Consider the following 27,954-nt stretch of genomic DNA (forward strand, 5'->3'; position numbering starts at 1 on the left):
TACGCTCTGCAACAAAGGCTGTTATTGATTGTGTGCAAAGAGTTGGCTCCCAGCACATCAGCATGTAAGAGTGGTAATGCAAAGCCTGTATTGTCTACTGACCAATCCATAGATAAAATGAGGAAGAGTTTAGAATGAATAGGATGCTGAACAGCACCACACAGTTGGTTGCTATGCATTGTTTGCATGAGACCATATACTGTATGATTATGTTTCGCCGTACAATGTGAAATTAAAAGACTACATCAGTGACTGGAATGTGTCGGTGCATTTTATGAGAAGGGAATTCAGTCTGTGCTTAGTAACAAGTTAATTAAACAGGAATTGTTTGGGAAAATAAGACACACATTTATTATTCCCTCATCCGGGTACGAGAACAGTAAAGTGCAACAGGCGACCACAGGTTTGGTAAGGAAGGTGTTAAAATGACATTTGATGATTTCATTAAAAGGAAAAGACAGATTTCTATCACTGATAGCACCACTTTGTTAGTAACTCAATGATCTGTAATGTAAGTATTCAGCTGTATTTAAATGTGTGCCAAAGAGGGTGATCAGGACAAGCATGGATTTACTTTGTTTTTTACCCAGAATCCTCTATGGCACGTACCCGAATACTGACTTCAGGTAGAAAAATGCACAAAAAGTTTTAGGCACTTAAAAGGAGAAGCAACATTAGGGATATGAGCCACTGCGGAGTCATTAAAAAAAACATCAAGAAATAGAGAGACTGCTGCAGCAGATGGCATTATCTGAAGATTAGAGAGTCACTATGGGATTACTTGATGCAACTCAGAGAGCCTGAACCCCCAGAGGAACATACCTGCCAATTACCTTGGAAAAGTGTGCCTAAAGCTTTTGCACACTTATGATGAGAAATGAAACATTGTACAGTATTTTAAGTACAAACACATATAGAACAGTAGTTGGCGCTCATTATGTACAGGCAAAACAAAAAAGATTATGTCACCTAAAAGGCACATCATGGCTTAAACTGTCTTTCATTCTCAAAGCTTCCAATACGTCACATTGCTTTGGTCTTCTTTTTTCCCCTCACGACACCATTTAAACATTTCTGGCTCTTTTCCACACTACATTTTATTCATTTGTAGTGCTTTCCATACTTTTATGTTGCCTTTCTCTGCTGAACTTACCATTCTTAATTATTTTTTCCTTTTCCAAAATTTTAAACTGCACCTTTCCAGAAAGTGAAAATACTTGGCTACAGACCGTAAGCAGTCGTTGGAAATATTCAGTAAGCTGTACCACCACCTAGTGGCTGATTTCTTTCATTACTGTTTATGCAGTTTCTCAGCAGTCCAAAAAGGAAACAAGTCTTGACTTTCATTTATAAATGGCAAATTTTAGGCAAAGTGTCCAAAGTCTCTTCCAGATATGCATTATTTCCCTCGTCCTCCTAGGTTCCCTTCATTGACTCCCATTCCTAGAGAAAGAAAATCAGATTATTTTTTTTTAATGATATGAAAACAGATTTATAATTAATTTGAATTTGAATTAATTTCACAGGAAACACAAAAGTGTACTTATATCATTAAATAGTTGTTCACAGTAATCTAACAGAATGAAAACCTAAGGCTTTTTGGGGAAAAAAAATGAAATGAAAAACAAGGTCATGGTGCACTAAATTGTATTCACTCGTCTGCCTTCACACACATATGAACTTAAGTGACTTCTCATTCTGAAGCCATTAATATGACATTGGCCCACCCACTGATGCTATAACAGCTTCAACGTTTCTAGGAAGACTTTCCAAAAGGTTTAGAAATGTGTTTATGGGAATTTTTGCCCATTCTTCCAGAGGCAGACACTGATGTTGGACGAGAAGTCCTCTGAGTCTCCGCCCAATTCATCCCAAAGGTGTTGTGTTGGGTTGAGGTCAGGACTCTGTCTTTATGGTCCTTACTTTGTGCACTGGTGCACAGTTATGTTGTAACAGGAAGCAGTCTACAGTCCAGTGGCAAAATGCTTCACACCACTGCGCCTGACACTTTGTATCGAGCTTGGTGATGTAAGGCTTGGATGGAGCCGTTTCCATGACACTCTCTCCACACTATTCTTGAGCTAATCTGAAGGCCACATCACATTTGGAGGTCTGTAGCAGGAAGCTGACAAGCTCTGTGCACTACGTGCCTCTGACCCCACTCTGTGATCTTACGTGGCCTACCACTTCATGGCTGAGTTGCTGTTGTTTCTAATCACTTCCACTTTGTTATAAAACCACTAACAGCGGACTGTGGAATATTTAGTGAGGAAATTTCACGACTGGGCTTTTTTCATAGGTCCTGAGCTCCTGAGAGCGACCCATTCTTTCACAAATGTTTTTAGAAGCATAAATAGGTGCTTGATTTAATACACCTGTGGCCATGAAAGTCAATGGAACAATATGGTGTATTTGTAATGCTTAAATTTTGCAATACACATTTTTTTTTATTGCTGCTTCCTCGTAGACTGCCTCACATTTCATTAACACATAGAGCCACTAATATCTACATTGAGTGCACTATCATATGATGACTATCAATTTATGTGCGAACTGTGAAAAACCCATTAGATGATGGTACATGCCGCGGTGACTCTATTAACTCCCTGAGGAGACTGAAAAGAAAACATGACAATACACGACAAGCTGAGCAACTGAACTGCGTGCAGCAGAACGGATGAATTTCATCACTATTACCTTTGCTTTCTGCATGACAGTTCCAGTACAAGAAGCGTAAACAGACGGTGGCCTCCTACGCAGCTCTGCGGCACAATTTACTGGTAAAGAATCACTGTAGATATTCTGGATCTTCTTGCTAGAAGCCTGGACAATATAGAAAAAGTATAGAAGTATATAAAAATCTTTGTATGCAGAGGGCCTATCTTTCTACATTAAGCATAAGCGGTACCTGAACAGGAGGTTTAGCCTCCGCTGATGCCCCCAGGGTTCCTCCTGCCAGGCTCTTATTTAGGTTTTCTTTGACCTGAGTCAGTCGAAGTTCCAGGTCCACCCTCTCTGCCTCTTTAGCTCGACAGGCCTCCTCCAACTGAGCCACACGCTTGTTCAGGAAGGACTTCCTCTTATCTGCCACACAGATTCACAGAAATAGATCAAAACAATAAGATACGCATTTGTACGTTCATATCCTCCTTTGCATTATAAATAAGTCTTAAAATTCCGTTTTTCAAAATAAAGCACTTACTCAAGTTCTAAATTTATTGATTTTACAATAAATCAATCTCAATCTCAAGAGAAAAAAAAAAGTTTATTTTGGGTTTTTTTTTTAAATTTATTTAGCGATGAAATTTATTAGACCACCTGTTAAAAAAAAGCAAGAAAACAAAAATATTTGAGAAATTTGCCCAAAACTTGTTTAAGACTAAAAAAAGGAGAAAAAGTTGTATCATTATTTAAGACGCAAATAGCAAACTGAATTCACATTTTTAAAGCCACCGGACTTCTGTATTTGGAAATTAACCAAGTATAACATTCAACCACTAAAACACATTTTTAGTATAAACTTATTTTTAATAATAATGTGCTATCACTTTTTGTTTTTACTTTATTTTGTAAAACAGTATAGTCGAATATTACTGGATAACAACAATAATTATATTTTTTCATTAAAAGTACAATTTCAAGTAAAAGACTTACACATACTGCTCAACTAGCCTGAAACAAGTTATTAACATTAAAAAAATATTTCAACAACTGCAGCATAAACCTCACAATGCAGGATGCTGTTATAATTTTTTTTAAGCACTGTATAAAAAAATAGAATCTAATTATGAATACTACTTAGATGTTTTTAAAGAAAACATTTTGCTTCATTAAAATGTGTTGATGACTTTTTTAAGGGTCTTTTTAATCTAAAATGTAATAGGCTTCATACAGTTGTGTTTCTGTGGCACAGTTATGATTGTTTCCTCTGTTTCTGCTGGAAGCACGCCACACAGTACTAGAGGAAATTAGGTAATTAGACATAGCAGACATTTTTTTCATAAGCATGTTGTTTCATGTAATAATTTTAATACCAATGCTGTATGGGAAACTTCTGCTCTTTCATGGCCTTATAATAAAGGAGGTCACAATGCGGGGTCATATAAAGAGCCGTGATGCTTTATGATGTAAAGGACGTCTGGCAAATTTGCACAAACACACCAATGAATCCTGCAAAAATAAGACTAAAATCCTCCCGTGTTTTTTTTTTTTTTTGTGCCTTGTAACTATGTCTTCATACATTAGTTAATCATCGAGAGGGTACATGCATGTTTTAGTTGTGTTTTTCATTTTGGGACTGCTTCAACAATAAAGAGCAACCATTCATGCGGGATCTGCTCCCTGTCTGACTTTATATCTTCTTACCTGCAGCTGTCTTCAGCTCTTCTTTCAGCTCTCTCTTCTGCTGTCGGAGGGTTACTAGTGCATTACGTATGCCATCTCGCTCTTTCTCCAGCTCCTCTTTTTCTCTGAGGTAGCGTTTGGCATCTTCTTCTGCTCGCGTTTTCCCATACCTTCCGTACTGGCTGGTATCTGGATGAGAGCAAAGGTTAAAGGTCAGATGTACAGGGGTTATGGGAATAAGACAAAACCCTCTCACGGCAGCCTGTCTGCATAATTAATGCTATGCTCTCCGTGGGAGCTGCCTGTAAGTGTCACATGGATGTAGAGCGTAGGCCTTTTTTACAACAGGCCAGAGAGAGACAGTGTTCATTTTTCTAGAAATTGTGTGGCTTTAATATTAAAGAACATTAAGTTTTACTGTCTCATAATATTTTTGTGTTCATGTCCCATTTATGTTTCAGAGGATGTTTGATTTTTTTTTCTTTCTTTAAGCATCAGACATCAAACTTACTATCTTACCATGCTCCACTCACCCCAAAGCAAACCCTAACCTATAATGGCCGTAATACAGCGTTGTAAATTCAAGGAAACCCGGTGATATGGTTGCAGGAATTAAAGATAAACACACACACTCCTGCGGGGTAAGAGGTCAGAGGGTGAGGCAGCAGATCTAATGCGAGTGTCCAATAAATCTCAGGTTACATCCTGCAGCTCTCAGCCCTTGGAAAGCGCGGCTTCTTTGATGTGCCAGAAGGTGACAGCGAAGACCACAGCGGAGACGCGGCAAGAAGAGGAACCCTCGCTGATATCACTTTTCTGTAACTCAGACGCTCATCTCCTTCACTTGTGCAGCAGAGAGCAAATGACAAAAGGGAGCAAATGGGAGAGGCCAGAGCAGAGGGAATGGAATACAGGCGGAAAGTGAGAAGATGACTGAGTGAAGAGAAGAAAAGAAGAAATACTGAGCCAGATGACTGCTCAAATTTTATGACTGCCAGTGCTCAAGCCCACAACTCGAAGGAGTGTAAGCTATATGAGCTCAAGAGCACTGGAATCTATGACTTAGTGAAATATTGATGTATTAAGAAGAATTATTTCTCTCCCCCCCCCCCCCCCCCCCCCACCACCACCACAGTATTTTGAGCTGTTTTTATGGGTTTTTTTAATCACACAGATGTAAATCAAGGATCAGTATAAAATAGAAAAAATACTTAATATAACAAAGTATATTAATAAACTCAGCCTGTAAGTTAATAAATGTGGAGTCAGCTCCTTTCAAAGTAGTTGGAAAAAGACACCAGCACTGCTCATAAGGCTGCACATTGAACAATAAATGGCAATGTTTCAAAGTTGTAAAGCAATATTTTAAGTTTCATATTGACAGAACAATAAAAAAAGAGAATTGCCTTAAAAATGGTTTAAAACAATTGGTTTACCACAAATGTAACAAGTCAGGAGACGGTTTAGTCACACTCCGAAGAGGGGCGTTTAAAGATGTCTTCCTTTTTATTTAGGAAGCATTGAATTAAAAGCTAAGTATGTATATAAAATAGAGGATTTTTTGCTGCTTTTTGGAAAATCCTAGAATTTATTTCACAAGGTTAGACTCAGCACCACTTGATGAACTGCAAGTCACACTGGAAAACAAACTGAGCACACTTACGTGAGCCTATTCGCTTCAGGGAGACTAATGGCTTGGTTCTGTCGCTGCTTGAGAAACTTGAGCGCCGTTTCCCTGTATTCCCAGACTGCTGCCTGCGGTTCTCTCCTGACTGGGTGGAGCAGAGAGAGGGCGGGGGGAGTGACAGATGTGGGAAGAGTGAGGGCAGATCAAGAAAAGTGAAATTTGTTTATCAGGCTATGCAGTGAACGTGTCTCAGGATTTAGTGATTTCAGACTGCTGTGGTGTGCGTTTGTGTGTTTTTGGTTGTAGGTGGTGAGAGGCATGTGTTTAAAGTGCATGTTAATGGGGTTAAGAAAGGAGTTTATAGGCTGTGAAACTGCTATGACCTCTTGCCTTCCTGTCACCAGTCAGAGCACTTTATCTTTTTTTTTCCTAATGCGGACACCCTGATGTTTCTCTGGTAAGAAAAATGGCATCATTGATAGGCGTGCAGCAGAGCACTGTCTATTTATTTGGGTGACTGATGGGATGTCAGACAGCGAAAACCCAAACAGCTGCATGCCCATACATCTTCTGATCTGGTCACATCAAAGTTAACGCGTGATTTCTGAGCGTGAGTGTCCTGCTTACCTGCAGATCCTCGTTAGGTACCTCGTCGTATGTTCTAGAATCTGTGGAGGTGCTGCTGGAGGAGGTAGCCCACCTAGTTTGAGAGACAACAGACAAAGTAAACTTACATAAAAAATTATGTAAGCAAAAACATCGCTGCTTTGGTTGATGGCCTAGCTTTGAACTTGTCCATGGAGGCTGACCCCCTTCCGCTTCATCTCACTCACAGGAAGGAATGCCGCGCAGCATCACGGATGTTAGCAATGGTTTCCACATCCACATAGTCGTAATGCAGTGATTCTGGGTCTGTCGCAGAGCCCATTTCTGCCAGGAGGAGACCGAGCCACCGTCCAAGCTCCTCTGAGCTGCTTGCCTGACAATTTAAAAGAAAGGCATTGGATAAATAAATAAATAATCAAGTTTAATATTCAATCTACTTAAAGACTGTGGTGATGTACACTGACTCTTGATGAGACCATAATATGTGTAATATATTTTTAATAGAAAAGTTGCTGCGTTTACTGTTAACTTTTAAGTTCCCCGAAAATTGAAAGTTAAAAAAAAAAACAACTCTGAGAATTTTGGAAATGACGACGCAGACACCAGCTTTCCAGACTGGCTCTTATCTGTTACTACATGTCTGCCAGATTCGTTATGCCCCTGTTACCTGACCTTAAAGGAAGAAAATAGACATCAGTCTTGTTAGACAGTCTGCTGCCTTCATGAGCAGGCATGCCAGGCGTACGTGAATGGTCGTGTGAGATGCACGTTAGTATGGATTCAGATTATTTCTGAAGCGTTTGTACAGATCGTGATTGTTTTTGCTTTGCAGGTATTAGAGTGGATGTGAGAAACATCTGGCTCATTAGCTGATAATTGCTTCACAGTCTGTTTATCTGAGCTCTTTTCACTGAAACAGCTGCCCAGTGCTGAACGAGTCGAGCTGACGAGAGCGATGAGATTGAATCAAAACATTAACCCGACAATAAGCCTACCACCTCTGTTGGGCAGATGGAGACTGTTGAGCTGGTTAAAAATATCTCCCTGCTTATGTTCTTATGAAAGATGACTCTTTTCAATTCTCACAGATTCGACCATTCTGGTAATATCATGCAGCTTTGAAATAATCAAACAAGAAGCACACCTCCAGGGCAGCCACTTCTGTGCTGTCCCGTAAGACACGGAAGGCAAAGGGGTGCTTGGGTCCGAGTCCTGGAACCACCTCGCAGCCGTGGAGAGGAAGGGAAGGGAGAGACATCCGAGGATCTCCTTTGTCGTGGTAGAAGTGCAGGGCACCTCTGCACACGCAGCACCACTGCTCCCGCCACACCTGGTTCACCAGCACTGACAAATGGCCTGCATCGTGAGGAGAAAAGGAAGAGTTACGCATTCCGCAAACTCGGACTCCTGAAGCACGACATTGAAGCAGGCTCTGACCTTGCCGAGGATCGCTGTATGTCCGTGGGTCACTTGTCCGAGTGGACTTCTTCTTTGAGAAGCTGATGATGCGTGTGATCTTACTCCCCGCAGCAAAAGGACCCCGTTTCACCTTACCTTAAATAAAAAAAATTAAAAAGAGTTCAAAATCAGATGCTTTTGTTTGGATTTATCTGTGTCGTTTGGGAACTGTATTCCCAATCTGTTTTATTTTATCAACATGTTTCAACAGAATCCTTCCAATCTCATATGGCATAAATGCAGCAATATGGAAGAGTCACACAAATTACATCCAAGCAACCTCTAATTGGAACAGCTGCAATGCTTTAAGACTGCGTGCATCTCTGCCTTACCATTCTCTCTGCAGTTTTCTCCAGCTGACACGCCCACACTGTCTGAATCCGATGTATTCCTCTCTGCAGACAACCTCTGCAGAAGCAAACACGCCAACACAAGGTTAGATTTTATCATGGCCCAAGGTTTCATTCTAAGCTAAGCTGGTCTACACTTGCCTTTGACTAATAAAGAGCTAAATAACTATACTTTAAAGGCATTTCTTCTGATACATATCATCCTTCTAAGACGTCTTGCTGTTTCCTAAATACAAACACATGGCATAATTAAACAAATAGTCTCCTTCCAGCTCTATATGGGCTCCCCTTGTTTTAGTATTTGTTTTTGTATGAGAGCCTGTTGCAGATTGTGATCTAATAAACTCCTAAAGAGGATGTGCCTCTTCCGAAACTGGCTCACCACCACCTCCGTCAACGAAGTCTTAACTCCTAATTACCCTGCTTATCTCCTCTTTGTTCTGCGAGCCAAACACAGGTATCTGTGTCGAGCCAAACAATTGTTTAGGAAAATTGATGCTGACAGCACAATTGCTGCTTGCTGCTGAGCATTCCTCGCCTCAGCTGTAAGGAAGAATTACGGACTTTGGGGATATAACAGAAAAACCCCCCACAAGGATACACTCACATAAACATCCTCTCTCTCACGCTTACCTTATCAAGTTCACATTTTCTGAGAATGACAGGAGATGCCGATTCCTCGGGCGCTGCGCTCTGACTGCTCACCTCTCTGACAACCTGCGGGAAAGTTTGCACTTATCACTCTGGACTGGATGCTAAACCCCCCACCCCTGCTGACGAACCAGTGATGATTGGCAGCTATACCAGAGGAAAACGCATGACTCCTGCATAAAATTGCAGCATGCTAAAATTACCGTAAGCCACGTGTGTGCCTGCTCTTTGCTCTGTACCGCAAGCACCAGCGCGTCCCCATTGGGTAAGGTAAAGCGAAGCTCGTGATGCTTCCTCTTGGTGTCTTTGGGGACGTAGACTACAGTGCATTGGGGCAGCAGCAGGTCCACGTAGGGGGACATGTCTTTGGAACTCTTATAACACTGCACAAAGAACAACATGTGGTACGCGTGAGAAAAAAAAAAAAGGAAAGATACATAAGTAAAGAACATCCTTTAAGGAAGATGAGAAAGTGCAGCATCTCACTTGAAGCCTGTTGTCCCGTATGACAGTGAGCTGCTTGGCCCACTGCCCAAAGCGTTTTTTACGCAGCAGGAAGGCACAAATGCGACAGTCCCTGGCAGGAGGCATGGAGCTCTCATCGGAGGGCCACTGATGAGTAAGCCGGACGCTCGGGCTCCTCTCTTCCTCGTCTTCCTCGTAGGACTCGTAAGAACTGCTCAGAGCATCAGAATCATTGTCTGTTGAAGCAATGAGAAAGACAGAGAGAGGGAAAATGTAAGCTTTATTTGTTGGAAAAACACGGTATTTATCCGGCGATCCTGGAAACGCGTGGGTGTTCTCACAGGAGTTTTTGCGACGTAAGTTTGAGCAGGTAGTGGGGTATTGGTTTTCTGTATCTTCATAGCCATCTTCTATAGAGTTAGGAGGGCTGGACCTTACTGGAAATGGAAGGAAAAATGCATTTTACTTTTTGTTGCGCTAATTATCTGTGGTACATCCTGCTATATGATTGTGTTTATATCAATTATATCCTGTGCATGGAAAGAACACTACAACACTAAAGTCACTGAGTTCAACTGAGGTGGGAACATGCTGACCTCTTGTTATTATATACTCAGGCATCTTGCCAGGGCTCAGGGGCACTGCCTCTTCGTAGTACTCCTCCGGAGGAGGGGTTGTGGGCAGCGGGGGTGGCGAGTCAGCTGAGTGTGGGGCAGCACAGCTCTGCTAAGGGAGAGACATAAATATAAACAAAGCTCTCAAATTTCCTCCCCCAAAAAAGCCAAAAGAGCTACATAATCAAAGAGACACACAGAATAACCCTGTAAAAAAATTCCATAAATTAGACGCATGGGCTCTGGGCGGATCCCCAAGTCTTCACTCGTCCAGCAGTTTACAGAGCAATGAGCATGTCGAGCAAAGGGAAAACCCCACAATATGGAACACAGTCTCTGGTTTTCATCGCCTCTTTTGGATTTGCAATTTGCAAAGTGCAACTGGGGCAGCGAGTGCTGAAAAGACTGATATTAAACAGCTTACAGCCCACACACGGAATCCTTTCACCTTCAGGACTTTAAGCCAATATTTAGTTAATTTCCAAAATATGAGTTCTCATATTTTTTCATACTTTTCACTTGCCTTTTTCAAAGTTTCAGTTTGTGCATTCTTGTTTTCTTTCACATCATCAGAAACATCCTTTAGGTCTCCAAGCTCACAATCTTAAAAAAAAGAAAGAGACATTCATTTATTCTCGTTATGTTAAGGGCAGGGAATTTGCATAAGTGGCTTTCATTTGATCTCACTATGGTGGAGCTCACCAAATGTCTCAAAGAGAGACTCTACAAAGCTCGTGCCATTTCTGTACACTGATGAGTTCATGTAGATGTAGTCTGTTCCTGACACTAGAGGGGAGGAAGAAGAAAACACAGGCAGCAGTAAGTTAAAAAAAAACAGCATTAAAAAAAAAACCTTATGTGTGTAATCATTCAGAACTTAGTGTAAAAATGAATTTCCTTCCTCTCTGTTACCTGATGGCTCTATCTGCTGCAGGAGGTTCCGCACTGAGGTCTTCTTCTCTTGGGTAGTGGAGCTGAGGTTCTCCTGGTCCAGCATCTTCAGCAGCACGCCCAGCTCACTCACCAACACCTCCATTGCTGCACAGAGAGGAGGGCAAATGGTCAAAGGGGTCTGTGAGTGTGTGTGCGAGCGTTTGTGTATAATTAGAGAGGGCAAAGGTCAGACTAGCAAGTCTAAACAAATCCCTGGTGTATGTCCAACAGGCTCTTTCTGCTTTGCTTTCCCCTCGTCCTTCTTTCAATTATGTCACTCTGCTTCACAGTTTGTCAATATCCATCAGCCATCTCATCACTGAGTCTCCTTTCTATCTCCCTCTGTCTATCCAGACTAAACAATGCCAAGATGCTTCAGTCACAGGAAACACGTCTGCTAATTGCTCATTAATCCTGTAAATATGTGAATTTGGAGCGACGACCAAAGATAACAGCAAATGAACAAAACTTCCTGAAAAAAGCTCTAAAATTCTGCGGATTCACAAACTCAAATTTGAATCAAGATTTAAGTGACAGAAAAACTAGATTTTTGTCCCCCTGGCCCTCTAAAAGGACAAACAGATACAAGCAATGGTTCAATATGGAGCATCGGACTCTAACAGGAATAACTTAAGGAGCACTTTAGAGAGCTTAGAACAAGCCAAATGAGAAAGCTAGAACTTCATTCACAAGGACCCGATCTTTATCCAGCAGTTGCGAAACTGAAATGCCAAACTTAGAAAAACACAAGCTGCCTTAAACAGGCTTTCACAGGGCTCTCTGGGTCCTCTGGACCCAAGATTGTAGGAACAGATATATTGCATACATCATATGTTGATCTGAGAGGTAGGACAGGTCCACTCCCTGTTTCTCAGAGCAAAACCCAAATAAACTAGCTCACTCCCCCCAGCTGTTGCAAGCCCGAGAAAAGATTTGCAACCTGCTGCAAGCCAGTGCCACCAAGTAACGCTTTTTGTTTCTTCCAGCTTCCCGAGGTGTTTCCATTAGCTCGTTTGTAACCACTGTCTGTATTCTAGCACCCAGTTTATTACCTCTGTAATCCTAATATCCACAGTAAAAAACAAAACAAAACCTAACAAATGGCTGAGTCACTGCTGGCATTCTTTTCTGCCTCCCCCTACTTCCCATTCTCCTCCATCTCTTATTCTCTCCCCTCCCTCCTACCCAATTTTCACAGTCCAGGCCCCTTGGACCTAGTGAACCGTGCGTCTTACTAGGGTCAGCCGCGGGACAGCCGCTGAGCCAGAAAACTCTTTGTACAGAGTGCGCTCATATGGCAGCAAGACCTGTTGCGCTAACACAGGCAGAAACAGACACATACACTCGTGCACACAAGCCCAAAACGCACAGGCAGGCTCATGTGTTGTGCATTTAGAGAGGTGTGTCAAATCTTAACTTTGTCTGCTTATCTAGAAAATGCACTCGAACCACCATCGTGTGCAGGATTTTGTACACAGGCCTAAAAAGCACATTAATAAGTTGAGGCAGAATGTTGGCTGTCTCAACGTATGACCCCAACACAGTGAACTTGCATGTAATCACCTCTGACAAGCAGAAAATAAATAAGCTGGAGAAAATATCTATTGTTTGTCAGTGATGTATGTCCTACATTTCAGGGTGCTCCCACTCCTTAAAGACAGACATACTTTTCTTAGGTGGGTCTTCCTATGGGTTTTAACAATGTCCAGCCAAGGCTACGGTCAAAAGCAACAACAGCTACAGTAGGTGTATGTTTGCCTGTGTCTGTTTAACCACTTTGACTCCTGTACCAGCCTGGTTTCCTTCCATTGTAATAATAGCCCGCTCCCACTCTGAGGAACGGGCATGAGGATTTAATCCATGCTGTGAGCTGGAATGTGTCCTCATTAACATCTGATTCATGCAGGGAAATGAGGAAGTGGAAGGACAGGAAACTCATGAGAGTGGGATGTGTGGGCCTGGTGAACGCTGTCACTCTGCCAGAGGTTCCAGCTGTTTAGATTCTGGCTCTAGCGTAGCACTGGGCTTCCCCTAACCTAAGTGTAAGACAAAACCGTATCCACAGCATGACTCATTCTCTGCAGAGAGAAGTTGAAATTTACACCAGTCAGCACTAAATCAAGTATATTACATATAATATAACAGAGAAATTGAGGCGATGCTTTCAAAGGATTTGGCGTGAAGTAGGTCGCCTCACTCCTTAAAAACGCTTTCACAATTTTACTCCTTAAAAATCAGATTACCCAATTTCACGTTTACAGTGCAAGGGCGAGCGAGAAGGAATTACTTCCTCATTTTTGCCACTTGCGGCACGTGAGACCACCCTCAAGTCGTCCATCGTTCCTTTATAATTAACAACACACCATGCACGAGTGTCGTCACACGTCTAAAGCGGCGAGTCATCTTTTGCATTTATGCTGCAACTGCTCGTGCGTGCGTTTGAGTGCGATACGTAACCGATGTCTTCTAACTAATTAGGCAAAAGCTCCCGTAATGTTACAGTGATAGATGAAAATGTGGTTCAGTATAGTGAAAGCAATGTATGTGTCTCCATAGAAGGTCAAAGAATAACTTTATTCTAAGCTTTGTGTACTTTCAGCTTTAAAAAAAAAAGACATCATAAAGTAGAAGACTTAAGACACCAGAGAAAAAAAGATTGTGCAGGTCTGCAAAGTCAGTCAAAGCTTAGAACGCACTTGGTTTCCTCACACTTGCTTAACAATTGCTGTTAAACACCAGACACATTCCTCGCCTTGTTCATAGTGCAAGACTCTGCATTGTGTGTGTGTGTGTGCGTGCAGACCTTTGTTAAGTGGAGAGGGTAGTTTGTTTAACACTGCAGACTCAGGCCTTTAAAAGGAGCTTACATTTGTAGACTTTCTGTGCCAACTCTGTACGGTTGAATGATGGGTGAATAATTTCAGTGAGTCTAGCACCTGTGCTAACATGCCCAACAATGTCTAAATTAAAGAATAATCTGACCTCATACGATTGCACCATTTTTCTCAACCCCCGCTCCCTCCAAGTACCAAAGACTTCCCTCATGCTGAGCTGACTTCTTTTCTTGCCATGCAACCCCCCCACCCCCCCACCCCCCCACAAACAAACTTAATATAACAGTATGTCGAAAGTGACAGGATTCAGTCAGCAGCAGCTTTGTTTCACAACATCACTGTAAGCAGACATTCCAACTTATCCAACAAGAATTTGCAGCCCACAAAGAGTCTTCAGAGGCTTCAGAAATTACAATGTTTCACTAACAACTCTGGCAAACACAGCTTTCTCAACAATTCAACATTTCTGCCTTTCTCTGTGTTTCAGTGAGCTGGCATGGCCCTCAAGGCATGAAGTAAACATCACCTGATTCCTACTGTGTTCGGATTGAAGGCACGACACCTTTAGCGTCTTTACATCCCCGCAGCTAACACACCCCTCTTTCCCTCGGCATGCCCAAATCCTGTAGCATCAGATGCTTTAATATACCAACATTTATAAAATATCTGTTTTTTTGTTGTTTTCTTTTCAAAACACTTACCTTCACGGGCAGTGGATGACAGTCCCACCATTCTCTAATTGGCTCATTCATACACAAAAGAGATACTCCAGACTCAAAGACACCCTTTGTGCTCTGTCCTGTGAAGTCTGTAGCGGAGGTGAGCTACCATCTGCTGAATTCACACTCCCTTTACCTCTCCCTTCCTCCATCTGATCTGTTATCTCTCTGCACCTCCCTCTCCGTCTACCCTCCTCTCGTTCCTTTTTTTTTTGAGTGGGGGGGGGGGGGGGGGGGGGGGCAGGGTATAGGGTGGTGCTCTGTGTGTGTGCGCATGTGTTTGATCCCCCTTCTTCCACTGTAATCCTAGGGATCGTATAGCACCTGGGAAAGGCTTGCTGTGTAAACACACACACTAATAGCTAACTCGCATTCTTTATTCTTTCGCATTCTTTCCCTCTTTCTTTACATTATTAACTTTTAACTAGTGGCTACAAACTAAACAGGTTCCAGTTTAGCTGCCTGTGGAAATCCCCAGTTTATAGGGGTATTTTAACATGTCAAGTAAGAGTTGCAGGATTTAGGAAATTCTGTGGAGTAGTCATTAGGGCAAGTTGAGACCTTTTCAGTGTCACACGTGGAGGATTTGCTGCCTTGAGGCAGAATCAGGCAGCCAAACACGATGCAACATGCTGCCTTCAATCACACTGGCAGTAACGTGGCACAAACAGCCCTGAAGCATACACAGTTCAATACACAACCACAACCACAATATGACACACTAGCTTCTTCTAAGTGTAGGCTTTTACTATAAGAAGCCTCTTGCACAAGACTGGACAAGTATCATTATGATGTCACAAGACTGGGGTTACAGCATAAGCGTGCAAGTAATAAGATCACCTGTTGTTTGGAATCCTAGTGTGACCCCTCATCACCCCTTTGTGATTCTATTTGGGGAGCTCATTCACTTTTTTGTTCAGAATTAGACGAGAATGGTTTTAAGATCCATCTGTGCTAATCAAGACAAGTTAACAGGTTGTAAATTTTTATTTAACTCATACAAAGATTTGTGTGGTTTTTTTGTCTTTTGGTAGCTGATAAAAAGCACAACTTCATAATAAAAATATAGAGCACTGTGCAAAACTATTGAGATAACCCTCATTTGTTTATATTTGCTAGGATAATTTGATGTAGGTGCTGCCATTTCTCAAAAACACAGGTACCACAGGTCATAGTGTGAATGTGAGTGTGAAAGTTTGTCTGTCTCTCTGTGTAAGCCCTGTGATAAACTGGTGATCTGTCCCGGGTGTAGCCTGTCTCTCGCCCTAGCACAGCTGGGACAGGCTGAGCTGCAACGGGATAAGCTGAATTGGCTAAGCAGATAGAAAATGGAAGAATGGACTCCATTAGACCTGCTGCCTCTGATTTTCAGTGCAGTTCTTCTATACACAGTTGTTTCCATGTCTCGCTTTTTTTTTTTCTTTCTTCCCTCTCTTTGAAAGAGTAACATAGCATTGGTTCCACAGCAAAAGGTGTTCAAATTCAAGCGGATGAATTTTTTGCTCAGGCTTTTCTCCAAGTTTTCCTTCCTTAAGAATGATTTTATGACAGCCACCATTCTGAGGCTTTTCTGCTGATGCTTAAGCAAACAGTAGATGGATCAACTGAAGGGCCAGATGCATGTCTCAAAAATGCTAATCAGATACTGTTAATCTGTTGCAGATAGTTTTGAGGCTTGTCATTTCTTTTTTGTCCTACACCTGTGTAGTTTCCTCAGATTTTTTTAAGGACACACTGCACACCATGCTGACATACAACAGATTTTCAGCTAAACCAAAGGAATGGGAACAAATTACATCTGTTTGTAATTAGCTGCTAGTAACAAATTGCTAATTTGCTTGTTGTAAGTAAACACAACCCTGGTTCATCATTTGAGTTAGGTGTCTTTTTATGCTTAAATGAGTCATAGGTCAGTGTTAAGTGGCGTTACAAACAAAAACTACTCCTCTAAAAATGGTCCGGTAAAAGGACTGGACTGGACTTCTTGGAAGTTAAATATAAAGTAGTGGCTCCAGGCGTTTTTCACAGAATTGTATTTGTGAAGAAAAGCGCCGCAGTAATAAGCTCCTTCTAAAATCTATTGATAAAAAAGCCAGACCCTTCCTCACTCGTAAATGGTGCTTCCCAGCTTTTCCCAAAATAGTCTCACATACTCATCCTGTTAAGCCTGATATGGCCTAAAAAAAAACGAGTTCTGATAGTGACTAAATCTGAACTTTGACCTCAATAGTAAATATCTGACCCCATAAAGAACTGTGGATGTTAGAGGAGGGATGTGAAAGCACACCAAGTTGTAAAATTCACACCACCTTGAACCATATTACAGCTGGGTGCGATGGATCTCAGGTTTTTGAAAAGCTAAAGCCTTCGGGGCAGAAATAGTCACAGTAATTGATAAAACAAAACCTAGTGTTTATTACAATGAAAACTACTGGTCAAGTCCACAGTGCAAAACAAAGGAGAACCATAAATATGTAAGTCATGCCAGATAAAGCAGTTCGAGAAAAAAAAAAGACGGTACCATCTGTGACTCCACAAGAGATCCGTATCTACTGAAAACTGATGGATTATTCTTGGAAGAGCCCCTTTCCTTATTGTCTTTGGAGATGCTGGATACACAACCATTTCTCAACCCGATCTGACATGAAAGCACACTGCACTGTGTAGGTGTCTTTCTTCCTCGGCCGAACAATACGACCCAGCAAGTTTTTGAAGGAGACGAAAAGCACATTTTTTTGTGTGCAAAAGCATAATCTTATCTCATGTTAAGCGAGTCAAAGGATAGGGTTTTCAGTACAGAGACAGTGGTGTTTGAGTGTTATCATCATGCCGTGTGAGTGTTACCTAAATACCTCCATCCAACTCAGTCATCAAAGCTGAGTCAGGCATGTTTGAAAAAAAAAAGAGCTGATTCATAATGTTAAGAAGCACAGATGAGAAAGGAGATATTTTTAAGTCACAGTTCACCACAGGATTTATCACACCACTCCGTGTAACAAAGAATGAGGTAAACCAGACAGCCAGATGTTCGCCCAGTTTTTAATTGAATTAGGAGGTGTGCCAACAATGCCTTCTCTCACCAGGCTGTGCCCTATAATGATGAAATTCCCTCCCACCCTACCCTTCGAATTCCTGGCATTTCCCAAGAGTGACAGCTCTTCTCTCCTCTCGCCAGCAGAAACGTGTCTGGGCATTCGCAAAGTGATATCTCTGGAGAACACCACAGGTATACAGGGACAGATCCGGTTCATAGCGCAAATCATCTTGATGGCTGCTGCCAGTCTTTCTGCTACTTTTTACTGCGTCATTTGGGATGGAGGAAGAGATATTCAAAAAGAACGCTGTTTTATTTAATGTTCATTTTACTTTCACGGTACATAAAGTTGCTATATTTGACATCTCACAGAAAGACTGTGTATGAAATGGCGTGCTTACAGTCACAAATAGACTGGGAAATATAGCTGCAGGCAGCGAGGAGGGGACCAAGCTGGCATAGTCACCATGGCAACTTGAGCTGACCATGTTAAAAGCACTGGTAGGAAAAATGTGTTGTTGCTTAATGCCCTGAGTGGGGACATTATGGAACTTGAGAACCTCAAGAAGAAGTACAAAGTTCATACACGAAGGCTTTATTCAGATATGGAAATGTATTTATTCATTTATGTTTGATTGGAAAAGCTGGTGCATTTCCAGGTGTTCAACCTACGGTACAGTTTTAATACAATAGGATTCATGTCCGTATCATTGCTGATTGTGAAACAGATATATCCATCAAACAAGAGAGAGCATAGCTTTAGGCCTGTTGAGCATTGTTGCGTACAATCTGCTAAACATGCCATAATGTTGTATGCTATTTCCAGACTGAACGTGACCCATATCTGATGTCATGAGCTTTGAAGTTAACTTGCTACAAGGAATATAACAATACCTCATTAGGTGGTGTTATAAAGGTTACTCTAGCTTCAACTAAGCGATGGTGCTATAGTGCATGAGATGTAGACATGAAACTCGGTGAAACGACTGTCCTCAATGAGGGTGCCCCATTCATGCTCTTTAGCAGTAGCTGCTAGGAGCTACCACAGTGTTACTTTTATTTTCTCGCTCTGGTTGGCTAAGTTTAGGCAACAAAATGATTTAGTGTGGTTTACCACACAGGCACACCTGTGCAAAGTTTACAAGCACTTTTTCACACATCTTCTTGGGGCCTCTTGCACAAACAACATTCAATGTTATATTATGGGAGAACATAGTAATCATCCAACTGTGCAGTGTCCTTAAGTTTTGTGGAGCATTTTAGCATGATTTGGTCTGTTGTGTTGGTTTTGAATGAGCAAACAGCATATCATTGGGGGAGCTTTGGTTCTTCTTTTGTCTTCTTCCTTTAAGGGCTGCTACAGCAGATCATCAGTTTCCACCTAACCCTGTCCTTGGCATCCACTTTTCTCACACCAAGCCTCTGAATGTCCCCTTTGATTACCTTCATGGGTTTTTTTCTCTTGTCTTCCACTTTTCATCTTGCCTGGGCAGCTCCTTCTTCAGCATCCTCTGTCCAATATATCCACTATCCCTCTTCTGCACATGCTCAAACCTTCTCAGCCTTGCTGCTCTTTGTCTGCAAACTGCTTAACCTGAGCTGTTCCACTTGTGTATTAACTTCTTATCTTATCAAATCCTGGTGTCTCCCAATGAAAATTAATTCTTCCTTCTCCAGCTCCACCTACTGTCATTTTGTCAGTGCAATCCTGGTGACCCTGTCCATTTCACTCTCGCTGTTATCCTTCACATCACTCCTGACACTTATCTCCACTCTTCTTCACCTCGCTTGTGCACTGTCCATTTGTTTGGATGGTTGATCCCAGATATTTAAACTCCTCCACCTTCACTAACTCTGCTCCGTTGCTCCTTCACAACTACACCTGTTTTGCTCTCATTGACAAACATGTATTCTGTCTTGCTTCTGCTGACTTTTATTCCAAAGCATGCTTCCACCTCTCCAGGCTATCTTCTACACAGTCACAGTGTCGTGTGCAGACTCCTGTCTAATCTCATCTCTCAATCTGTCCATCACCTCTACAAACAAGAAGGAACTCATAGCTGACTCTCTAGGCAACCCCACCTCCTCCTTGAACACATCTGTCACTCCGACTGCACACCTCACCACTATCTCGCTGTCCTCGTTCATGTCCTGCAGCAGCCTCACATACGTCTCTGCCCCACCTGATTTTCATCAGCTCCTCTCTTGGCACATTATCTTATGCTTTCCCTAGGTGTCCTGGTTATTTTTTGGTTAGCATTTAAACTTTAAGGCTGGAGGAGTTGATGGATGGCAAAAAGCCACAGGGAAAATAAATACTGGACTTTCAGACACTTCATCAACTGAATACTAATGATTCGCTGGATATATTTACTTAACATTTAAACACAAAAAATGACAATATTTTATATTGCTGTGCTTATAGTTTTTATCAACATACACTCCAAAGAAATATATTAGTTTAAAATTAATGAATGTTTAATTAAATCTTATTATTGGTTAATATTGCCGGGCCTGAAAACAGAGATGTCATTACGATAGAGGACTGTGTTTTTGAGGGCTAAGGAAATAAGAGTCCATTCATTGGAAGCATGTCTGGCATATAGAGTAGAAAGTGTGGGTATTTAAAGGTTATGCCAGCACTTCTAAACTACCTACTGAAGACCCTGAAAGGCAGATTTAAAAAAGTAGCAAAACAAAGCATTTTTCCTCGCCATCATTAGTATAATAGACTGAGCATCTCTATGGGGTTCTCTCATATGGCCCCCAATAGAGATGGACTTCCTCTTTCTGCCGATGACATCACCTATCACCTCCAGCCTTCTGTTTCCTCTTCCTGTCAGCTGACCCATTCCCACTTTGACTGCAGCGTCTCTGGTGACCCCATTCTCATTTCACTATCTAGATCATTTGCCAGTTAGAATAGAGAATGCATCTGCAGCTGCATTTCAAAGAAACAATAAAACAGAGCCTTGAATACACGATCACTGCAAAAACCCTGAGAGTGATAATTATGTTCTCATGGCCTTTTTGTTAATGCATTCATTGTGTAGGTAGTAATGTCAGACAAAGCAGTGATAATGAACATATATACTAAATGTAGACTACAAAACTGGAGCTGAGCAGCAGGTGAGAAGAACATGTGGAAAAGCTTATTTGTTTTGGAGGAACTGCAAACGTATATGGCTAAGGAGAGAGAAAAAAACATGCTCCACCCCCACTGTTTTTACTGGACTCGGGAAGCTGCTTCAGGTTATTATAAAATACAACAACGATCCCACACTCCATGATGCAAGTGTATGAGCAAAGACAATAAATATAACAGTGATGGGGACTCTCTAAGGACATAGATATGCTGAGTTTCTACGCGAGTAGAGTATTATTCTGTCTGAGATGTTTACTTTTACTTGCAATAACTGGCCGGCACACTGACCTGAAACTGACAGAGCGATAAACAGCGTTGCATTCAGCAGAGCATGCGTTTCATGGCACAATTACTTTCCAATCTAACATCTTTGTTTAAATCTCCCTGAGCCTCTCCCCGAATCAAAGCAAATATTTCTACACATCACTTACATTTGGTTTGTTTGCGTCATGCAGTCTGTCTCTAACAGATTTCTGGCTCCGTCCTGCATCCTTGCTCCTACTAATTACACCACTCTAATGAGCTCACCCCAGACAGAGAAAATACTCAAACTCATTAGGTATCTATGGTGGCCGGGGCACTTCTGGTCAGAGTGTGGAAGAAGTATGGGCTTGTGCACTCCCGCTCACCTGCTTAAGCATTAACTGGCTCTTTGAAGGTCAGCCATTAAGCACAGAAGCTTTTGATGTTCAGACGGTGATAGCTAGAGCCGCTATCTCAAAGAGACAGTCAAGGTCCTAAGTTAGAGGTCAGGTTAGTAAAGCAACTCTGCTCTTTCTTTCCACCTGACATTGGTGATGTTTGTTCAGCAGCTTTTGCATCTCTTTAGCAAGAATCCCATGCTATCAGGCCCTAAGAATAACCGTATCTGACAGGTATGGGAGAAAGGTTTATGTTACTGAAATAATTTTAGTGAAATAATTACACTGTTGAAAGAGGCAACACTGAAGTTGTACTACTGACGCCCTGAAATAAGATTTCTTCTGGTGTAGCAGAGTTCCACTTTTGACTCCCACAATCCTTTACCCCCCAGTCTACTGTGGCAAATCTCTTGTGTGTGATGAAGAAGCATCTCAACAGCTGATGATGCCTGTTTATGCATTACCACAGTAACAGAATGGCAAAGTGCCCAGGGGATTTCCCTGTATTTTATCAGTGCATTGTGAGGCAGGGCCAATCTTCCCAGTGACCCTGAAAAATAAAATGCAATAAAAAAAGGGAGGAGACAAAAATGAACAGATGGGTAGAAAGAGTCTGATCAACAGTAATACTCACCAGGTGTAAACATATGCATCTGGGCATTTCTCAATATGGACTAAGGTCAAAGGTCAAAGGGATGTCTGCCTGCTAGACCTCCTTCCCCTTGCTCTCATTTTTCATTTTTTGCTCTGATTTATTCAGGTCCAGGATGGCACAGAGGGCTTGACTCAGCCTGCTGCTAGACAAAGCCCCTACAGTGCAGTCAGTATTATTCAGATCCCGTATCTGCCCTCAGTCCTATGAGATCACCACAATGCTATGTCTTCCTCACAGAAAAGTATTCACACACTGAGAAAGATGCTATTTTGCAAGTGGAAGCACTGATGTTGCACAGACAAGGGTAATATAGACAGAACAGACGCCGGCAGACACTCACACACACCATTTACGTGCGCGTGCGTGCACGCACACGCTCAGAATCCCAGTCACACATGCACAGAAGGGGGAGAGAGAGGCTGCTTTGTCTCCACTTGGGATTTTCTGTGTTAATAAGATCTGAACTAAAACGCTGTATTCAGTTTTCACCAGAAAGCTGAGATTTCTGTTGTCTGAATCTGTCATGTTAGCCATAAGAAGGCCTTGATAACTGCCTTTGTATTGTATAGTTTAAGAGTATTTAAATGCATAATGAGGATGACTTTGGGCATGGATTTTGCAGTGTAAACAATAAAATGAGTCTTGATTATAAACAACAGTTATGTCTAAAAAGTTAAAATAACACTTACTAAATCATTACTAAGTTACCTTTCAACACACTTCCATGCAGTGTTTTAGATAATGGATTAGCATGTCGTGCCTCATGTAGTTTCACTTCATTTTTGGTCTTTTTTCACTAAGTGCAATATGTGTTCAGTCTTCAAAGAAGCATGAAACCACAGAGGCAGAAAACAAAGGAGGTGGAAAGTCTGCAAAGTATTAAATATCATTACAATATAATAAGCTATTGACAGGCTGGAGTCTTTTTTTATAGTCTATCTGCTTGGGTTTTGTTTTCAGGTTCTTCCCACATTCCAAAGACGCTCATAGTTAAATGGCTGTGCTATACTGACCATAGGTGGGAGGGTAGCTTGTGACTCACCTAGTGTGACCTGGGATCGGCTCCAGCCACTAAGACGTTCTTATATGAAATACCAGAATTTGTCCTGCTTTTTTCATGGTCCAATAAAAAGAATGTAAAAGCACAGCAACAGGGAAAAACCTACAGGTGAGAAGCTGTTTTGCAGTATTTCAATATTTTACTTTTACAGTCATTTTTGCATTTATACACAATAACAATAATTCCTTCACTGACAGTGATTGGAGCAAAGAACCACAATAAACTGACACATAGACTTTAAAAATATCATTTTACAGACCGCACTTCTTCAAAAGAGCCAAGCATGTAATCTACTTTTTTTTTAATGTAGATAATATCAAACATTATGTTACAATGTTTTGTGGTATACATCATCACACATCATACACCAAAACTCTTGTGAATTCCACAACACGTGTTGTCGGTAACATGTCTCTTTACCCCCTAAAGCAAAATGAAAAAAAAAACAAAAACATTTCTGTACCTGTTTCATAAATCACCCTAATTCACATCTGTTCGAAAGTCACATATAGACGTCCTAACTGATAACAGGTTAGACAAGTCCTATTATGCCAAGTTTTCCCAATAAATCGTAATCTTTTGTAAGAACTGCTTGTATCTGTGTGCCAGCACACCTCAGGCAGAGTCCCTTTTCACTGTCAGCAGCATAAGAAAACACCTTTTTTTCCTCAGTGTCACGTACACTCTTTAGTCCCCTGCTACAGTGGTGTGATGCAGGTCTCCATGGAAACCCTATATAAACAGCTGTGTGGAGAATGACCACTGGCTACATGTGCACGCCCACATGTGCGCATACACTCACATAACCCGCACACATATACAGCCATATGAATCATAGTGATCTCCTGTTCTCATAGGGTTAAAGAGGGGGAATTCCACTTCTTATAGTGCTGGTCTACAATCATTCATAATTTAGAGCTCATGAATGATAAAACACATATATCATACATACACGTATATCATACTAAATGCCTTAATGTATGCTACATGTGTGATCGAACCATGTCTGCAAAGCTTCTTCATAATTAAATACTCCTACTAAAGTCTCAAAAGGGAAACAAAACAAAGAATCTTTTGAACAAAGGTTATATGGAAGGGAGATTCCCTTTTCTATATGTTCTGGGTCTCATTGACGTTCATGTGGTTCAGGTTAGTTACAATAACACTATACTGTATACATCACATCATAGAAAAAATCTAGAGTTCTACTGGAAACAGCTTTGCACCAGAGAACAGGCAGCTTTCTTTGAGTTTTTTTGAACTGTAAATGAAGGTGAATGCTATTTTATGGCCTGTAGAATTCATTAAAACTGTCCTTTGTTACGTCTGGCTATTTCATTTACAACAGGATGCGAAACAGATTAAACAAACAACATTTAAACTGAACCACAGGATGGTTTTATTGTTGTTAATCCTCCTTGACCTCATCGAACTCAACTGGAAAGTTGAGCAAGGAGGACAACATCATAGGAAGCTAAGATTTTGCTAATTTTGGCTGCTAAAACTACTGGTAAAAAGCCAAGCTGTAAAATACTGGATGAAGGCCAAATGTATAAGGACTCTTTGTTTGTTACATAAAAATGCAGATCACCCAGCAGATAATCAGGAAGTGTTGCACAAATGTGCACACAGTGAAGTCCCCTGACCACTGCATAGATGATGAAAGCGGGCAGCATTTTAATTGAGCTCTTTTGCACTGCTAACCTGAAACCACTGAAATTGGTACCAATTAAAACTTCTGTTGTCTCCTAACAGTGCTCAGAACTCAGTTCTATGAAAAGAAAAACATTTTTCTTACTCTGAGCCATTTCCTATGTGAATAATATATTAAGAGGATGGTGGGGGTTGGAATGACATTCCAACAGGCACACAAGCACGGGCGCATGGATGCCCTGCAACACACTGGCTGTCTTTTTCATATAGTACTCAGTGGAATGTGGAGCACGCTGTCACATTAGCAGAAATGAATATACGGAGTAGGGATTTGCATGTGGTGAACTTGTGCATTTCTCTCTGCATCATTTTCTACTCCATAGTCTATTGTTTTTCTCTACAAGTTCTTCCACATGCTCTGACAATAGCCTCAATTCATCATATCTGATGGGCTTAATCACAGGCAAACCCCGTTGCTGCGATGCATCTCTGCAGGGACGACCTCACCCTTCTCACACCCACCTGAATGCTCTGCTTCTCACACTGTTCACTGAGGTCGACTGTGGAAACAAAACCTTTGTTACACTGCTGCTGCTGCAGCTGGCTCAGACAGTCGCTGGCTCACACCATTCAAGTTCCTACCTGCCACTTGTCAACTTTTAGGTTTGATATCTGAACATGTGAATTCTAACTGCAAAAGCAGTTCCGCACATTTTCGCTGCCTTGGGTTTTTCTTTTTTAGCTTTTAGTGCAACTTGATCAGTTAAAGACGTGGTGATTGACTCCTGCGTGACTCCTTTTGCAGTATGTTTTCTTCCTCATTCACCGTGTGCCCCATGAAGCTCTTTCGCATCAACTCTGTAGCATTTGTCTGAATCTAAGCAGAAGATGTGTATAAATCTTTATAAGCATTAGAATTTATCTGGCTGCTTCTATCTCCTATCACGTCATCTGTAAACATTAGTGATCCAATGTCACTGGAAGACACACACCCATGCATCACTGCATTTACTGGGCTTTGAAAGATATACTTCAGGTCCTGAACCTTTCTCTATAATTTTGATCTTAGTGTCGTTGCAGTGCATTGCAGTCCCAGAGCTAATTTGACCTTTCTGTTCTTGAAGCTGACTTCTAGTTTGCTCCTCACAAATACAAAAGATTTAGCTCTCGTGAACTCTTCTATATTATCAATGTCAGCCTCCTGGAGAGTGTTAGTCACTTTGCAGGATGTTTTGAAGTGGAGCTTCTTTACTAATATCTTTATCTTTTCTGACATGCTACAAACTTTACAAATGCTCATTAGCCCATTATAACATATCTGACAGATCAAATAAGCAGGCAAGCGGGGGACAGGGGAGTGTTTATTCTTGTGGTGTTTACACAAACAAAAAGCCCAGTCTGTCAAGATGCATTCTTGTGTGTTTGTACGAGTTTCTCTGTTGAGAAAGATAGGAATGACAGATGAGATTTTCTGCTCATCTGCAAATCTGGACAAGACCTAAAAACTTCCTTCCTAAGATGCTTTGCCTCCACACCAAAAACACTGCTAACATCAACATAATCCTCATATGCTGACAGAGTCACAAAGAATGGAAAAGGAGGTAAACTGAGGACGGGAGGGCAGGAGTGACCAAAAGAATTGTTGTTTTTCTTGTAGGCATGCAAGTTTGCCCCCTTTTCTTTCATTTCCAGTCAGCTGAGTAAAAACGTCCATTAAGCTGAACGTTATAATCACTATCACATGTTTACCTGCCTGGCTGCGGGCAACAAGTCGATGAAAACCATTTGAGAGTTCACAGCTCTAAAAGCAAACAGCAACACCAGCTTAAATCACTCCAGGTTTGACCATATGTTCTGAGTTGAAATGCTACACTGGGTCAAACCTTTCCTGATTAATGCCATCACTTCTGATGTTTAGCTAAAGCCCAGACGGAGGCAAGTGTATATGCTTTTTGTTACAGTGGGAAAACATGTTGCTGTGCAGGGGGTGCGAGTGCACCCCGCCCAGAGAAAACACATGGCATGGAAACACATTTTGTATTTCTGGCTATTCAACACACACACACAAACACTGCATATCCCTGGAGATCTGTGCAAAAGAATTCTGTGCCGTTGGCGTCCAATACCCGACAATTACTAGCAGGATCACCCAATCTGTAAAGATCTCATCTCCACATCCAGATATTTGACTTGACTCAGGATGAGTGAGATTCACTTTCTAGAACAACAATCAAACTGTGGGTCTTGGGTCTGCACTTGGTTTCCTGGTTGTCCAAGCAGCTGGGGGGAGACCAAAGCAGCTTTATTTCTTTTCTTTTCCTTTTAAGTGGACTACAATTGTATCTTTGTAGATGCCCCACATGAATTCACATTTACTCAATTTGCTTCATTTACATTTACTTTGTCTAAAATGACATGTTTGTGGAGTGTTTGTTGAAGGTAAATGAGGCAGTAAACATTTGGGTTTAGTGAAGTAGAAAACCCAACAAGAATTTCCGCAGATAAAAGTGTGAGAGGAAGGGTGTGTGTGTGTGTGTCACTCTTTGACAGTCTCCCAGAAATGATTAGTTCCCATAAACAAACACATGCTTGTCTTAATTAGCTGAAGAATTAAAAAGCAGCTTAACTTACACTTGGGGCCGCTTGTGTCCATTGCGCTGTGATGCTGTCCCTGTGAGAGTTGCTTAAGTCTACTGCAGGTCCATGAGTGAGTGAGCGAGCATGTGAAGACGTGTGGAGAACTGCTTGCTGCCGCCGCTGATAGATCCATAGTGGATACAACACAGAGCAGCAGCGGGCACCCGCTAATCTGCTGGGTCCTAAAGCCAGCAAGCTCCCGGCGCAGCAACACAGCTCGGAGCCACAAATGACTCGTGTTTGACAAGGTTACAAGTGTGCTTGAAGGGTAAAGTTAGCACTTCTTCGTCTGCAGTCTGCTAAACAAAAGAGAAGGAACTCGCCTGGCCCTGTCCAAAGCCAAGCCCACCTAGCTGCTCCCTTAAAGCGCCTATTATGTCTTATTTGCTTATCTTAGACAAGAACCTGTTGCAGAGATGATGATGTGATCCCTGTCTGTACTTGCCTAGGAGCAGAGTTTCAGCTGGCTATTCTACTTGCGCAAGTAGAGGTTTTACTGTCAAAAGCAGTAGATTTTTTTTTTTAAAG

At 41.7% G+C, this 27,954-nt stretch overlaps 1 protein-coding gene across 3 annotated transcripts; it reads right to left on the reverse strand.

Moving 5' to 3' along the window:
- Positions 1–1,308: 1,308 nt before the first annotated feature.
- On the reverse strand, positions 1,309–27,935 carry afap1l1a (actin filament associated protein 1-like 1a). 3 transcript variants are annotated; one of them, XM_085175860.1, is made up of 19 exons: positions 27,421–27,917; positions 11,028–11,153; positions 10,818–10,901; positions 10,639–10,718; positions 10,098–10,224; positions 9,843–9,938; positions 9,523–9,737; positions 9,240–9,419; positions 9,019–9,102; positions 8,368–8,443; positions 8,015–8,131; positions 7,722–7,933; positions 6,805–6,950; positions 6,599–6,671; positions 6,008–6,116; positions 4,366–4,533; positions 2,909–3,084; positions 2,698–2,823; positions 1,309–1,443 (listed from the first exon to the last, which is right to left on the reverse strand). In XM_085175860.1, exons 1-19 carry the CDS (start codon positions 27,557–27,559, stop codon positions 1,417–1,419), a joined length of 2,361 nt encoding a protein of 786 aa, XP_085031986.1. In that variant the 5' UTR covers positions 27,560–27,917; the 3' UTR covers positions 1,309–1,416. The 3 variants fall into 3 exon arrangements, 2 of the variants coding, with proteins under 2 accessions (XP_085031986.1, XP_085031995.1); XM_085175869.1 differs by lacking the exon at positions 27,421–27,917 and adding an exon at positions 14,584–27,410; XR_014876607.1 differs by lacking the exons at positions 1,309–1,443; positions 2,698–2,823; positions 2,909–3,084 and having other exon boundaries at positions 4,420–4,533; positions 4,975–6,116; positions 27,421–27,935.
- Between the last annotated feature and the right edge of the window lie 19 nt (positions 27,936–27,954).

The sequence above is a fragment of the Neolamprologus multifasciatus genome, chromosome 2 (assembly GCF_963576455.1).
Source record: "Neolamprologus multifasciatus chromosome 2, fNeoMul1.2, whole genome shotgun sequence".
Taxonomy (NCBI): Eukaryota; Metazoa; Chordata; class Actinopteri; order Cichliformes; family Cichlidae; genus Neolamprologus; species Neolamprologus multifasciatus.